Source organism: Sus scrofa, chromosome 8, assembly GCF_054392235.1.
Source record: "Sus scrofa isolate SSC_HxYL_T2T_F1_AM1 chromosome 8, Sscrofa_HxYL_maternal_Yorkshire_Landrace_v2.0, whole genome shotgun sequence".
Classification (NCBI taxonomy): domain Eukaryota; kingdom Metazoa; phylum Chordata; class Mammalia; order Artiodactyla; family Suidae; genus Sus; species Sus scrofa.
Genome location: NC_139390.1, coordinates 31,821,780 through 31,838,528, shown reverse-complemented (window position 1 = coordinate 31,838,528; position 16,749 = coordinate 31,821,780). Strand labels below are relative to the sequence as shown.

The 16,749-nt window shown below is 37.1% G+C and overlaps 1 protein-coding gene and 1 pseudogene across 8 annotated transcripts in view; one reads left to right on the top strand and one right to left on the bottom strand.

Moving 5' to 3' along the window:
* Positions 1–16,749, bottom strand: part of NSUN7 (NOP2/Sun RNA methyltransferase family member 7) — a 96,635-nt gene that overhangs the window by 4,381 nt on the left and 75,505 nt on the right. For all 8 annotated transcript variants that reach the window (XR_014812348.1, XM_005666617.3, XM_003356901.5 and 5 more), the window contains one exon: positions 14,757–14,880. Coding sequence is in view for 7 of the 8 variants with exons in the window: in XM_005666617.3 (XP_005666674.2) it covers positions 14,757–14,880 (124 nt within the window). In the remaining variant the exon portion in view is untranslated. The remainder of the gene's footprint in view (positions 1–14,756; positions 14,881–16,749) is intronic.
* On the top strand, positions 12,262–12,576 carry LOC100620934 (small ribosomal subunit protein bS21m pseudogene; annotated as a pseudogene).

Sequence of the window (16,749 nt, the reverse complement as noted above, 5' to 3'; positions counted from 1 at the left end):
GAGCTGTGGTGTGGGTTGCAGATGCGGCTCCAATCCTGTGTTGCTGTGGCTGTGGTGTAGGCTGGTGGCTACAGCTCCAATTCAACCCCTAGCCAGGGAACCTCCACATGGTGTGAGTGTGGCCCTAAAGAGATAAAAGATTAAAAAAAAAAAAAAGCAGAGGTGTAAAATATATAACTGAAATCAAAAATTCACGAGAAGGAACACACAGCAGAATACAGGAGGCAAAGGAATGAATAAGAAAGGTGGAAGACAGACTGGTGGAAATCACTGATGTGGAAAAGAATAAAGAATGAAAGGAAATGAGGACATTTCTAAGAGAACTCTGGGACAACTTTAAACACACCAGTATCTTCATTACAGGGGTGCCAGAAGGAAAAGGGAGAAAGGGCCATGGAAAATATTTGAAGAAATAATAGCCAAAAACATTCCTAACATGGAAAAGGAATCACTCAAATCTAGGAAGCACAATGAATGCCATATAAAACAAACCCAAGATGGGACACCCTGAGACACATTAATCAAACTGACCAAAATTAAAGACAAAGAGAAAATACTGAAAGCAGCTAGGGAAAAGGAACAAATAACATACAAGGGAACCCCAATAAGGTTATTGGCAGATTTTTCAGCAGAAACTCTGAAGGGAGTGGTATGATATAAAGTGATGAAAGGAAAAAACCTCCAACCAAGATTACTCTATCCAGCAAGGCTCTTATTCAAATTGAAAGTAGAAATCAAAAGCTAAGAGAATTCAGAACCATCAAACCAGCTCTAAAATGAATACTAAAGGAACTTCTCTAGGTGGAAAAGAGAAAGCCACAGCTAGAAACAAGAAAATAACAAATGAAAAGGCTCACTGGTAAAGGGAAATATATAGTAAATAATCCACACACAAATATGATACCAAAACCAGCAATCATGAAAAAAGGAGGGTACAAATGCAGGATACTAGAGATGTATTTGCAATTAAGAGACCAGCAACTTAAAAACAATCTTGTGTGTATATATATAGATGCCTGAATCAAAACCTTATGGTAACTGCAAACCAAAAATCTACAAATGATACACAAATGAGAAAAAGTAATCCAAACACATCATTAGAGAGAAAAAGTAATCCAAACACACAAGAGAAGAAGGGAAGATAAAAGATCAAAACAAATCCAAAACAATTAACAAAACGGCAATAAGAACATACATATCAATAATTACCTTAAATGTAAACAAACTAAATGCTCCAATCAAAAGACATAGACTGGCTGAATGGATACAAAAACAAAACCCATATATATGCTATCTTCAAGAGACCCACTTCAGTTCTAGGGACACATACAAACTAAAAGAGGATGGAAGAAGATATTCCATGTGAATGGAAATCACAAGAAAGCTGGAGTAGCAATACTCATATCAGACAAAACAGACCTTAAAATAAAAAAAAAAAAGTTACAAGAGACAAAGTAGGACATTACAGAATGATCAAAGGATCAATCCAAGAAGAAGATAAAACAATTGTAAATATATATGCACCAAGATTGGAGCACCTCAATACTTCTCTGACCACAATGCTATAAGACTACATATCAATGGCAAGAAAAATGCAAAAACAACAACAACAACAACAAAATAAAACCTCACAAACACATGGAGACTAAACAACATGCTACTAAACAAGCAATGGGTAACTTAAGAAATCAAAGGAAATTTAAAAATACCTAGAAGCAAACGACAGCAAAGACACAACAATCCAAAACCTATGGGATGCAGCAAAAACAGTTCTAAGAGGGAAGTTATCGCAATACAAGCCTACCTCAGGAAACAAGAAAAATGTCAACCTAATTTTACACCTAAAGGAACTACAGAAAGAAGAACAAATAAAACCCAAAGTTAGCAGAACTAAAGAAAGCATACAATCAGCAGATATAAATGGCACAGAAATGAGAAAACAATACAAAAGATCAATGAAACAAATGGGTTTTTGGAAAAGATCAACAAAATTGATACACTCTTAGCAGAATCATCAAGAAAAAAAAAAGGGAGAGGGCACAAATCAATAAAATTAGAAATGAAAAAGGAGAAGTTACAATGGACATCACAGAAATACAAAGGATCCTAAGAGACCACTACAAGCAACTATATGCCAATAAAATGGATAACCCAGAAGAAACAGAAAAATTCTTAGAAAGGTACAATCTTCCAAGACTAAACCAGAAAGAAACAGAAAAGACGAAAGGACCAATCACAAGTGCTGAAACTGAAACTGTGATTAAAAAGCTTACAACAAACAAAAGTCCAGGACCAGACGGCTTCACAGGCAAATTCTATCAAAAATTTAGAGCAGAGTTAACACCTATCCTTCTGAAACGCTTCTAAAAAGTTGCAGAGGAAGGAACACTCCCAAACTGACTCTATGAAGCCACCATCACCCTGAAACCAAAACCAGACAGATACCACAAAAAAAGAAAATTACAGGCTTGGAGTTCTCATTGTGGCTCAGCAGATTAAGAGCCCAACTAGTCTCCAGTCTCTAGGTGTAGGTTCGATCTCTGGCCTTGCTCAGTGGGTTAAGGATCTGGCATTGCTGCAAGCTGTAGTATAGGTAACAGATGTGGTTGGAACTGGTGTGGCTGTGGCTGTGGCATAGGCCACAGCTGCAGCTCCAATTCAAACCCTAGCCTGGGAACTTCCATATGACATAGATGCAGCCATAAAAAAGAAACAAGAACAGAAACAAGAAAATTACAGGCCAGTATCACCAATGAACATAGATGCAAAAATCCTCAAGAAAATACTAGCGCACAGAATCTGGCAATACATTAAAAGGATCACATACCATGCTCAAGTGGGATTTATCCCAGGAATGCCAGGGTGTTTCAGTATCTGCAAATCAATCAGTGTGATACACCACATTGACAAATTGAAGAATAAAAATCATACAATCTTCTCAATAGAAGTAGAAAAGGTTTTGACAAAATATAGCATCCACTTCCGATAAAAAACCTCCAGAAAGTGGGTTCAGAGGGAACCTAACTCAACATAATAAAGGCTATATATGAGACACCCACAGCTAATATCATTCTCAATGGTGAAAAGCTGAAAGAATTCTTGCTAAGATCAGGAACAAAACAAGGATGTTCACTCTTGACACTTTTATTCAACATAGTCTTGGAAGTTCTAGCAAGGGCAATCAGAGAAGAAAAAGAAATAAAAGGAATCCAATTTGGAAAGAAAGACATAAAACTATCACTCTTTACAGATGATGTGATCCTATACCTAGAAAATCCTCAAAAGGCACTACCAGAAAACTGTTAAGAGTTCACCAATGAATCTGGTAAAGTTGCAGGATGCACAATTAATACACAGAAAGCTTGTACTTCTATACACTAACAATGAAAGATTAGAAAGAGAAATTAGGGAAACAATCCCATTCACCACTGCATCAAAAAAATAAAAAATAAAAATACCTTGAAATGAACCTACTTAAAGGTGCAAAGGATCTGTACTCTGAAAACCATAAGACACTGATGAAAAAAATCAAAGATGACACAAAGAGATAGAAATACATAACATGCTCTTGGATTGAAAGAATCAATATTGTCAAAATGACTATGCCACCTAAGGCAATCTACAGATTCAATGCAATCCCTTTTTTTCATAGAACTAGAACAAAAAAAATGTTTTTAATTTGTATGGAAACATGTAAAAGACCCCAAATAGCCAAAGAAATCCTGAGATAATGGAGCTGGACTAATCAGGTTCCCAGACTTCAGGCTATACTACAAAGCTACAGTCATCAAAACAGTATGGCAGTATGGTACTGGCACAAAAACAGAAATATAAATCAGTGGAACATAATAGAAAGCCCAGAAATAAACTTATGCACCTATGGTCAACTAATCTATGACAAAGGAGGCAAGAATATACAACAGAGAAAATACAGTCTCTTCAATAATTAGTATTGGGACAACTGGACAGCTACATGTAGAAGAATGAAATTAAAATACTCTCTAGGAGTTCCTGTCATGGCTCAGCAGAAATGAATCTGACTAGCATCCATGAGGATGCAGGTTCAATCCCTGGTCCTGCTCAGTGGGCTAAGGATCTGGTGTTGCCCTGAACTGTGGTGTAGGTCACAGACATGGCTCAGATCTGGTGCTGTGGCATAGGATGGGGGCTACAGCTCCAATTCGACCCCTAGCCTGGGAATCTCCATATGCCACAGGTGTGGCCCTAAAAAGAAAAAACAAAAACAAACAAAAAAAACAACCCACTAACACCATACACAAAAATAAAATGAAAATGAATTTCTCTGACATAAACTTCAGCAATATCTTCTCAGACCCAACCTCCTAGAGTAATTACAATTTAAAAAAAAGTAAGTAGGTCCTAGTTGAACTTAAAAGGTTTGTACAGCAAAGGAAACCATAAACAAGATGAAAAGACAACCCTCAGAATGGGAGAAAATATTTTCAAATGAAGCAAAGAGAAGGGATTAATCTCCAAAATATACAAACACCTCCTGCAGTTCAATAACAAAAAAAATAAACCCCATCAAAAATGGGCAGATGATCTAAAATACATTTATCCTAAGAAGACATACAGATGGCCAAAAAACACATGAAAAGATGCTCAACATCACTAGAGAAACACAAGTCAAAAACTTCTATGAGGTACCACTTTATATCACCCAGAATGGCCATCATCAAAAAGTCTACAAACAATAAATATTGAGAGGGTGTAGAGAAAAGGGAACCCACTTTCACTGTTGGTGGGAATGCAAATTGGTTCAACCACTATAAAAAAACTAAAAATCGAACTACCATATGATTCAGCAATCCCACTCCTGGGCATCTATCCAGAGAAAACCTTAATTCAAAAAGATACATAGGCGGTGGGGTCAAGATGGCAGAGAAGTAAGATGCTCACCTTCTCCCATAAACAGATCCAAAAAAACCATCTACATGTAGAACGATTCGCATAGATTAACTACTGAACTCCGGCAGAATACTTTAAAACTCCACAAAGGGCAAGAAACCCTCCACATAATTGGGTATAAGAAAAGAAAAGAAAAGAAAAGAAAAGAAAGAAAGAAATCAGAATGGGACTCGCACTCCTGAGAGGGAACTGTGAAAGAATAAGTGACCCTCCCCACCCCCTGCCCCAGAAAGCTGCCTAAATGACAGGGAGATCAGCTGAAACAAAGGGATATCAAAGCCTCAGGGAAAAGCACAGCAGCTGGACTGAAGAGGGCAAAGCAGAGAGAGAGTTGCACAGACCATGGATACCACCTCCCAGGACACCACAGCCTGAGAATCTCAGTGCCACAGGGCAGGGCACTGAGATTCAGGCTCCAGACATCAGTTCTGGGGAGAGGACTAGGGTTGGAGACAGCCTGAGGGACCAGGGAGCAGTGTGCCAAGGGCTGGGGAACAGAGTGCTACAGCCAAGGGAATGCAGGAAGAGGTCTGGGCCTGCAGGAGAAGAAAGGCACCATTGTTGGAGAGAGCAAAGGAAGAAGGATGGAGCTCCATAGAAATATCTTTCTCTCAATGTGTATGGACTCTCAGATGGCAGGGCTATGAGTGGTGAGGCCCCCCTTGCATGGGCTACAGATAACAGGCCCCTCTTGCGTGGGCTAGAGGTTGTGGCACCTCTTCTGTGGTCTACAAGTGGTGGAGGCAAACCACTACAGTCATCTCAGACTCCAGAGGTGGGAGTGGATCACCACCACCTGCAGCCCCAGTCACCTCAGAGATGGATTCAGAAAAGAGCACTATAACCAAGTACTACCTGTTGTTGCTCTCACTCCCCTGGGAATGCACATGCCCTGAAACTGACACTGCAAAATGCTGCAGGCACCACCTACACCAGCCTAAGGGTCACCGCCACTTCCTAGGGCTCTGCTAGCAAGAACAGCCTGCATCACCTCCCCACAGGTACTTTCCACTGTCAAGGACCCAGCAACAAGGCAATGGCAACTAGCCCTGACCATTGCTTCCAACTCCCTGGAAGCACATGCAGCACCCTTTTAAGATAATAGCCTGGACACACTGAGGAAAGTGATAGCAAGCATCCAAACCAAAGGCAGCCCTCATTCCAAAAATAATTAGTAAGCTCTCACAAAATGCCATGGGGGCTCTCACATATAAATAGCCCTATCCAAGACTACAGTAGTTGTTTTCCCTAAACTCATAGAATAAGAAAAATATAACCAAAATAAAGCAGCTCAGGAATCATTCCCAGTTAAAATAACAAAGAGAACTTCCCTGAAGGAGTAAACAATTAAACAGACCTCTGCAGTCTAACAGACACTGAGTACAAAAAGAAGATAGTGTAGGAGTTCCTGTCGTGGCTCAGTGGTTAACGAATCTGACTAGGAACCATGAGGTTGCAGGTTCGATCCATGGCCTTGCTCAGTGGGTTAACGATCTGGCATTGCCATGAGCTGTGGTGTAGGTTGCAGATGCGGCTTGGATCCCGCATTGCTGTGGCTCTGGCGTAGGCCGGTGGCTACAGCTCCGATTAGACCCCTAGCCTGGGAACCTCCATATGCCACAGAAGTGGTTCAAGAAAAGGCAAAAAGACCAAAAAAAAAAAAAAAATAGTGTAAATACCGAAGGAATTGAGAGTGAATATGAAGTAATTAAGAGTGGATAGGAACAGTAATGCAGAAAATATAAGGAACAGTAATGCAAAAAATATAAGGAGGAGCTGAGAAAAATTAGAAAATTCATTTGCAGGGAGTTCCCGTCGTGGCGCAGTGGTTAACGAATCCGACTAGGAACCATGAGGTTGCGGGTTCGGTCCCTGCCCTTGCTCAGTGGGTTAACGATCCGGCGTTGCCGTGAGCTGTGGTGTAGATTGCAGACGCGGCTCGGATCCTGCGTTGCTGTGCCTCTGGCGTAGGCCGGTGGCTACAGCTCCGATTCAACCCCTAGCCTGGGAACCTCCATATGCCGCGGGAGCGGCCCAAGAAATAGCAACAACAACAACAACAACAACAACAAAAGACAAAAAGACAAAAGACAAAAAAAAAAAAAAAAAAGAAAATTCATTTGCAGAGATGCATGCTGAGTTAGAGGCACTGAAGAGCAGAATGAATAATGCAGAGGAACAAATTAGTGACTTTGAAGATGGAATAATAGAAATCACCCAATCAGGAAAGGAGAGAGAAAACCAAATGAGAAAACATGAAAGCAATATAAGAGAGCTATGGGATAATACAAAGCAGACCAATCTACACATAATAAGGATTCCAGAAGGAGGAGAAAAAGAAAAGGGGATTGAAAATATATTTGAAGAAATTATGGCTGAAAACTTTCCAAATCGAAAGGAAGCAGATATTAACATACAGGAAGCACAGAGGGCCTCGAACAGGTTGAACCCAAACAGGCCCACACCAAGACATAATAAAAATGGCAAGAGTTAAAGAGAGGATTGTAAAGGCAGCAAGATAAAAACAAAGAGTTAATTATAAGGGATCCCCTGCCCCATAAGGCTATCAGCTGATTTCTCTATAGAAACAATACAGGACAGAAGAGTGTGCCAAGATACACTCAAAGTTCTAAAAGGGAAAAACTGCAGCCTAGAATACTCTACCCAGCAAGAATATCATTTAAAATAGAAGGAGAAATAAATAATTTATCCAAAAAGCAAAAATTACAAGAGTACAGCAATAGTAAACCCATTCTAAAAGAAATACTGAAAGGGCTCCTCTAAATAAAAAAGAAGGAAGAAGAAATAGGATGGAGGAAATCACAGTTGGAAACCAATCACTTAAATAAGTCAGTAAAAGGGGGAAAAAACTGTAAAAGTGACAAACACAAGGAACAGCAAAAGGATAAACATAAAGATGTTGAAGGATAAAAAAATCTACCTTTTTTTAAAGAATGTGTTTGAGCCTATGTGACTATCAGGCTAAAGCAAACACTTATAAGAAGGGGTTAACATACATGAAAAACAAGGCAACCACAAGTCAAAATCAAACAAACATTCACAAAACCTAAAAAGAAGAGGACACAAGCATAAAAGGAAATCATCCAACCATAAAAATGAACAAAGGAGAAACACAGAATCAACAGAAAACAAGGTTTAAAACGGCAATAAACACATATTTATCAATAATTACCTTAAATGTCAATGGACTGAATGCTCCAGTCAAAAGACATAGAATGGCAGACTGGATAAAAAATCAAGAGCCTACAATTTGCTGCCTATAAGAGACTCACTTTAGGGCAAAAGACACATACAAATTGAAAGTGAGGGGATGGAGGAAGATATTTCATGCAAATGGAAAAAACATGAAAGCAGGAGTTGCAATACTCACACCAGACAAAATAGACTTTATAATGAAGGCCATAAAGAAAGACAAGGAAGGACACTATTTAATGATAAAAGGATCAACTCAAGAAGAGGATATTATACTTGTCAATATATATGCCCCTAATATAGCAGCAACCAAATACAAACAACAAGCACTAAAAGACATAAAAGGAGAAACTGATAGGAATAGAATAATCACTGGAGACTTTAACACCCCATTCATATCAATGGACAGATCCTCTAGACAGAAAATCAATAAGGCAACAGAGATCCTAAATGACAGAATAGAAAGCTCAGACTTAAGTAATATTTTCAGGACATTACACCCTCCCAAAAAAATCAGAATAAACATTCTTTTCAACTGCAAATGGAACATTCTCAAGGACTGACCACACAGTGGGGCACAAAACTAACCTCAACAAATTTAAGAGTATAGAAATTATTTCAAGTTACCTTCTCTGACCACAATGGCATGAAACTAGAAATCAACCACAGGAAAAGAAATAAGAAAAAACTAACTACATGGAAACTAAACAACATGCTGCCAAAAAAACCAATGGGTCAATGAGGACATCAAAAGGGAGATTAAAATATACCTCAAGATAAATGATAATGAAAACACAACCATTTAAAATCTATGGGATGCCACAAAGGGAGCTCTTAAAGGGAAGTTCATAGCAATACAGTCCTTCCTCAAAAAAAGGAAAAAAAAAACTTCTAATTAAATACTTAAACTACCACCTAAAGGAATTAGAAAAAGAAGAATAAACAAAACCTAAAGTTGGCAGAAGGAAGGAAATCATAAAGATCAGAGAAGAAATCAATAAAACAGAGATTCAAAAAACAATAGAAAAAAAATCAATAAAACCAGGAGCTGCTTCTTTGAAAGGGTAAGCAAAATAAAAAAAACCTCTGGCCAGACTCACCAATAAGAGGAAAGAAAAAACTCAAATCGATGAAATAAGAAAGGAGAAAGGAGAAATCTCAATGGATACTGCAGAAATATAAAAAAAAAAAAAACATAAGAAAATACTATGAACAATTATTTGCCAGCAAATTTGACAACCCAGAAGAAATATACAACTTTCTAGAGACATTCAGCTTGCCAAAACTCAATCAAGAAGAAACAGATCAACTGAACAGACTTATCACTAGAAATCAAATTGAATATGTAATAAAAACACTCTATACAAACAAAAGTCCAGGACTAGATGGCTTCACAGGAGAATTCTACCAGACATACAAAGAAGAACATATACCCATCCTTCTTCAACCCTTCCAAAAGGTTGAAGAAGGAGTAATCACAAAACACATTACAAAGCCACCATCACCCTAATATAAAACCAGATAAAGATACTACCAAAAAAGAAAATTATAGGCTAATATCTTTGATGAATATAGACACAAAAATTCTCAACAAAATTTTAGCCAACCAAATCCAACAACATGTAAAAAAGATCATACACCACGACCATGTGGGATTCATCCCAAGTTCACAAGGATAGTTCAACGTATGCAAATCAATCAATGTCATATACCACATTAACAAAAGGAAAGTCAGAAAACAAATGATCATCTTAATGTATGCAGAAAAAGCATTTGATAAAATGCAACATCAATTCATGATAAAAACTCTTACCAAAGCGGGTACAGAGGGACCATAGCTTAACATAAAAAAAGCCATTTGTAACAAACCCACAGCCAATATAATACTCAATGGAAAGCCTTCCCACTAAAATCTAAAAGAAGGCAAGGATGCTCTCCCTCACCACTTTTATTCAACATAATATTGGAAGTCTTAGCCACAGCAATCAGACAAATGAAATAAAAGGTATCCAAATTGTAAGAGAAGAGGTAAAACTGTCACTCTATGCAGATGACATGATACTGTATATAGAAAACCTTAAGGGCTCTATACAAAAACTATTCCAACTGATCAATGAATTCAGCAAAGAAGCAGGATACAAGATTAACATTCAGAAGTCAGTTGTATTTCTATATACTAATAATGAAATATTACAAAAAGAAATATAAAAATACAATACCTAGGAATCACACCCCCAAAAATTAAATACCTAGGAATAAAACCTGACCAAGGAAGTGAAAGAATTATATGCTGAGAATATAAAACACTAATCAAGGAAATTAAAGAGGATTCAAAGAAATGGAAAGATAGTGCATGCTCCTAGATTGGAAGAATTAATATTGCTAAAATGGCCATATTACCCAAAGCAATCTCAGATTCAATGCAATCCCTATCAAATTACTCATGACATTTTTCACAGAACTAGAACAAATAATCCAAAAATTTACATGGAACCATAAAAGACTCAGAATTGCCAAAGCAATCCTAAGGAACAAAAACCAAGCAGCAGGCATAACTCTCCCAGACTTCAGACAATATTACAAAGCTGCAGTAATCAAGACAGTGTGGTACTGGTACAAAAACAGACATACAGACCAATGGAACAGAATAGAGAACCCAGACAGCTATGGTCAATTAATCTTTGACAAAGGAGGCAAGAATATAAAATGGTAAAAAGATAGTCTCTTCAACAAGTGGTGCTGGCAAAACTGGAGAGCTGCCTGTAAATCAATGAAACTAGAACACACTGTCACACCATGCACAAAAACAAACTCAGAATGGCTAAAAGACTTAAACATAAGACAAGATGCCATAAAATGCCTAGAAGAGAACATAGGCAAAGCATTCTCTGACATCAACTGTACAAATGTTTTTTAGGTCAGTCTCCCAAAGCAATAGAAATAAAACAAAAATAAACCAATGGGACCTAATCAAACTTATGAGCTTCTGCATAATAAAGGAAACTATTAAAAAATAAAAACAGGAGTTCCCATCATGACTCAGCAGTTAATGAATCTGACTAGCATCTATGAGCATGCAGGTTTGACCACTGACCTTGCTCAGTGGGTTAAGGATCTGGTGTTGCCATGAACTGTGGTATAGGTCGAAGATGTGGTTCAGACCTGCATTGCTGTGGCTGTGGCACAAACAAGTAGCTACAGCCCTGATTAGACCCCTAGCCTGGGAACTTCCACATGCCACAAGTGCAGCCCGAAAAAGCAAAAAAAGAAAAGAAGAAAAACAAAATAGCCTACAAAATGGAAGAAAATAGTTTCAAATGATGCAACCAACAAGGGCTTAATCTCCAAAATATGCAAACAGCTCATACCACTCAATAGCAAAAAAACAAACAACCCAGTTGACAAATGGGCAGAAGACCTAAACAGACATTTCTCCAAAGAAGACATACAAACAAATGGCCAACAGACACATGAAAAAGTGCTCAACATCACTAATTATCAAAGACATGCAAATCAAAATTATACTGATATACCACCTCACACCAGTCAGAACGGCCATGATCAGTAAGTCTACAAATAACAAAGGCTTGAGAGGGTGTGGAGAAAAGAGAACCCTCCTACACTGTTGGTGGGACTGTAAATTGATATAACCACTATAGAAAACAACATGGAGGTATTCCAGAAAACTAAACATAGAATTACCATATGCTCCAGCTATTCTACTCCTGGGCATATATCCAGACAAAATTTTCATTGAAAAAGATACAGGCACCCCTATGTTCACTGTAGTGCTATTCACAATAGTTAAGACATGGAAACAACCTAATTGTCCATCGATGGATGGATTAAGAAGATGTGGTGCATATACACAATGGAATACTACTCAGCCATAAAAAACAAAATGCCATTTGCAGCTACATGGATAGAACTAGAGACTCTCATATTAAGTGAAGTAAGTTGGGAAAAAAAGACAAATACCATAAGATATTACTTATATCTGGAATCTAATATATGGCACAAATATACCTATCTACAGAAAATAAACAGTCACTTCCGCTTGAGGCAGGCTTCGTGTTGGTGGGGTGCTGAGGAGTGAGGGCTGTGTCCCGGGTTTGGGGAAAGTGAGGTCCTGCAGACTGACAACTTAAATCCAAGGTCATGGCAAAGCATCTGAAGTTCATTGCCAGGACTGTGATGGTACAGGAAGGGAACGTGGAAGGTGCAAACAGGACCTTAAACAGAATCCTCACCATGGATGGGCTGATTGAGGACATAAAGTGGCGGTGGTACTATGAGAAGCCTTGCCATTGACGACAGAGGAAAAGCTATGAAATCTGCCGGCGAATCTATGACATGGAAATGGCTCACAAGATCAATTTCTTCATGTGAAAGAATCGGGCAGATCCAGGCAGGGATGCTGAGGCCTGTGACTAGGAGGCCCAGCATAAAAACCCTTATTCATTTGTCTCTACCTCTTTTCTTTCCACAACCCCATTTTCTCTCACCTTTATTACATTAAACCCAATCACGCATATACAAGAAGGCCTGCATATGTAGAATCAATACCACTAGTCAGTAGTGGACCCTTTCTTTTATTAAGTCAAAGAGGAACTGAATCAAAAAGAGAAGAATCGTGGTTGCCTAAAAAGTCTTGGGAGTAGGGGAGTAGGAAATTATTATTTAAAGAATATTGAGTTTCAATTTGGGAAGATGAAAAGGTTCTGGAGGAGGATGATAATGATAGCTGCACAACAATGTGAGTTACTTAATGCCACTGAACTGTACATTTATTTATTTATTGTCTTTTTCTAGGGCGCACTCACGGCATAATGAGGTTCCCAGGCTAGGGATCAAATCGGAGCTGTAGCCACCAGCCTAAGCCAGAGCCACAGTAAACGCGGGATCTGAGCCACATCTGTGACCTACGCCACAGCTCACAGCAACACCAGTCCCTTAACCCACTGAGTGAGGCCAGGGATCGAACCCTCAACCTCATGGTTCCTAGTCAGATTCATTAACCACTGAGCCATGACGGGAACTCCTGAACTGTACATTTAAATGATTAAAATGGTAAATTCTCAAAAACAAAAAAAAAATTAAACTCATGGACATGGAGAACAGACTTGACGTTGCCAAGGGAGATGGGTAGGGAGAGGGACAGACTGGGAGTTTGGGGTTAATAGATGCAAACTATTGCGTTTGGAGAGGATAAGCAATAGGATTCTGCTGTGTAGCACAGGGAACTATATCTAATCACTTGTGATGGAACGTGATGGAGGATAAATGTGAGAAAAATAATGTGTGTATATATATATATATATATATATATATATATATATGTATAACTGGGTCACTTTACTGTACAGCAGAAATTGACAGAACACTGTAAATCAACTATAATAAAAAGAATTTTTTTAAAAAGATGCATGTACTCCAATGTTCACTGCAGCACTATTTATAATAGCCAAGACATAGAAGCAACCTAAATGTCCAGTGGATGAAGATGTGGTACATGTATACAATAGGAGGAACTGAGTCAAAAAGAGAAGAATCGTGGTTGCCTAAAAAGTCTTGGGAGTAGGGGAGTAGGAAATTATTATTTAAAGAATATTGAGTTTCAATTTGGGAAGATGAAAAGGTTCTGGAGGAGGATGATAATGATAGCTGCACAACAATGTGAGAAAAATAATGTGTGTATATATATATATATATATATATATATATATATATATATATGTATGTATATATATATATGTATATATATATATGCATATATAACATATATATATATATATGTATGTATCATAACCTCCAATGATAATTTCTAGGTCCATCCATGTTGATGCAAATGCCATTATTTCATTATTTCTAATGGAGGAAATTTACTCAGTTCCTCCATTAGAAATAATGAAATAATGGCATTTGCATCAACATGGATGGACCTAGAAATTATCATTATAAGTTAGTGAAAGACAAATGTCATATGATATCACTTATATGTGGAATCTTTAAAAATGATACAAATGAACTTTTTTGCAGAACAGAAACAAACTAACCAATTTGAAAAACTTATGGTTACCAAGGGGGACAGGTTTCAGGGAAGGGAGGGATAGACTGGGGGGCTGGTATTTGCATATATACACTCAGGTGTAGGGAATGATTGGCCAACAGCGACCTGTTGTATTACACAGAGAACTCTATCCAATATTCCGTGATAATCTACGTGGCAAAAGAATCCAAAAGAGAATGGTTGTGTGTACATATATAACTTAATCACTTTGTTGTACAGCAGAAATTTTCACAACCTTGTACATCAACTATACCTCAACAAAACTTTAAAAAAAAAGAAAAATTTGAGTGTACACATAAAGAACAAAAAAATATAAAATGTTACATAAAATATTCTGTCATTCTAAATAAATAATTCAAATTTTAAAAAAAAGATAAAAATAGGGACTTTGGCCACACAGTAATAATTCTTTTTCCTGCCCTTTAGCTATTAATGAAATAAGCATACCATTATGAAACGTTCATAAAGTTCCTAGGTTCCTCTTATGAGGCTTTGTTGTTTCTTAATTCCTAAGTGCCACATGGATTAGGATTTTTTTCCTTACCTCCCTTGTTAGAACAGAAAGAAAACAACCATTGGTAATTTCAGATGGTTCCATTCTGAAAAATTTGTCAGTGGACAAATGTATTTCCATTAAGGAGCACAGTGGAAGGACAGGAGGACTAAGCCTGCAACAGATAACAACAAAAAATTAGTAGTTAGAATGGCTTATTTGCCAATCAAGGGAGACAATAAATTGTAACAAGTTTTATTATGTTTTACCAATTATTTAAACAAAAATACTAAATCAGAATAAAATGTAAAAGCAGTACAATACAATTATAAAATAAAAGCTCTAGTATTTCACATCAGTACACAATTTATTATACTTCCCAAGTTTTCCATCTTTAAACGATCATGCCAAGAACAACCTTTCAACATATTAAAAAACTCTTGCGCGAGTCAGTAATGTGTTAACAAAAAGGCGTCCATTATCAAAACAGGTAAATATGTACAGTAATCACAAAGACTAAAACATTTTTTTACTTTCACATGTCAAAATACAAAAAGTATGACTTCCTTCTTTTGATTACTTTTTGCACAATTACAATGTTAAAATGGGCCTATCACTACATTATTCTTCTCAATCACTTTCTCACTATTAATGGGTGAGTTACATAGTATTCAAGGAAGTATATACTGAAGAAAAGACTTTGAATCACTTATATGGTTAAAATAATATTTTGGTTTTCCTATTTAATTTTTCATTCAGTAGTAAATGGTTCATTCATAAATAATAAAGAGTTCTTATATTCCCATGCTTTTATAATTAAAACATTTAATCAAAGCAATAATTTTCCACAAATTATCAAGAACTCATTAATAATTTTGTATATTATATTCTAAAGTTTAAAACCATTTCAAATTCATGTTCATTCATTATCTGTCTAAGTGAAGAGCACATAAAGAAAACATTAACTCAAACAGTTTACAGTTTAGTTGAAGAAACTAATTGGTATACAATAATATAAAGAAGACCAAATAAGAATGCTGAGCCACACAGAGACAAAATTATGTAGAAGTACAGAATAAGGTACAATTAACTCTGGCCATGGGAGAGAGCAACTATGAGACTTCACAAAGGAAGAAGCATCAGTGCTATGTCTTAAAGAATAAGTAGGTTTCTAATAAGGCAAAGAAGGGTAATTATGGACAGAAAGAAGAGCATTAATAAAACCAGAAGTGTCATGAAGATGTACGTTCAGCAAACAGCAAGTATTTCCATATGGCTGAGGCGGAGATTAAGGGGATGTAGAGGTCACTTAGGATGCAGGCAGATACACATGACCTCAGATGACACGCCAAAGCGTCAGGCAAATGGTGATGGTTACTAAAATGTTTATGCTGAACCAAGCTGAAATACAATAGCTGTGTAGGTCATAGAGGCAAGATTGCTAGTCACGCCTCTTACCAACCTTGTTACCAACAAACTGAATTTCTGAGGCTTATCCATCTATGTCCTCTACCCAAATAGAAATTATCAAAAAAGAAATTCACTTACATATTAGGTAAAGAATACTCTGGAAATAATTATTTCTTACCAATGTGGAACATATTTAGTTCTAAGATATAAATATGAGGTTGGGATTTTTGTCAATTTGATATATTTCTAGTATCCAAAAGAGTGCCTGGTATATGGCAGGTATTCAACAAACATTTATTTAATAGACTCTGATAGATTTTAGCTACATAGATGCTGTCTTTTATAATGGTGGTAATAATCTATAATCAATATCAGTAAATTACCTTTACAGACATTGATGCTGCATAACAAAATGACTTCAAAACCCCACATTACAGCCCATTTCTTTGAATAATAAGATAATACCCAGAGTCTCACTCATACCAGATTTAGATGATAACATTTGGGCTCTTCTGAGTTGGTGATAATCATTTATTTATTTAAAAATTTTTTCAGCCATACCCATGGCATTCTGGATCAGGGATAGAATCTTAGCCACAGATGCAACTTACACCACAGCCACAGAAACACCAGA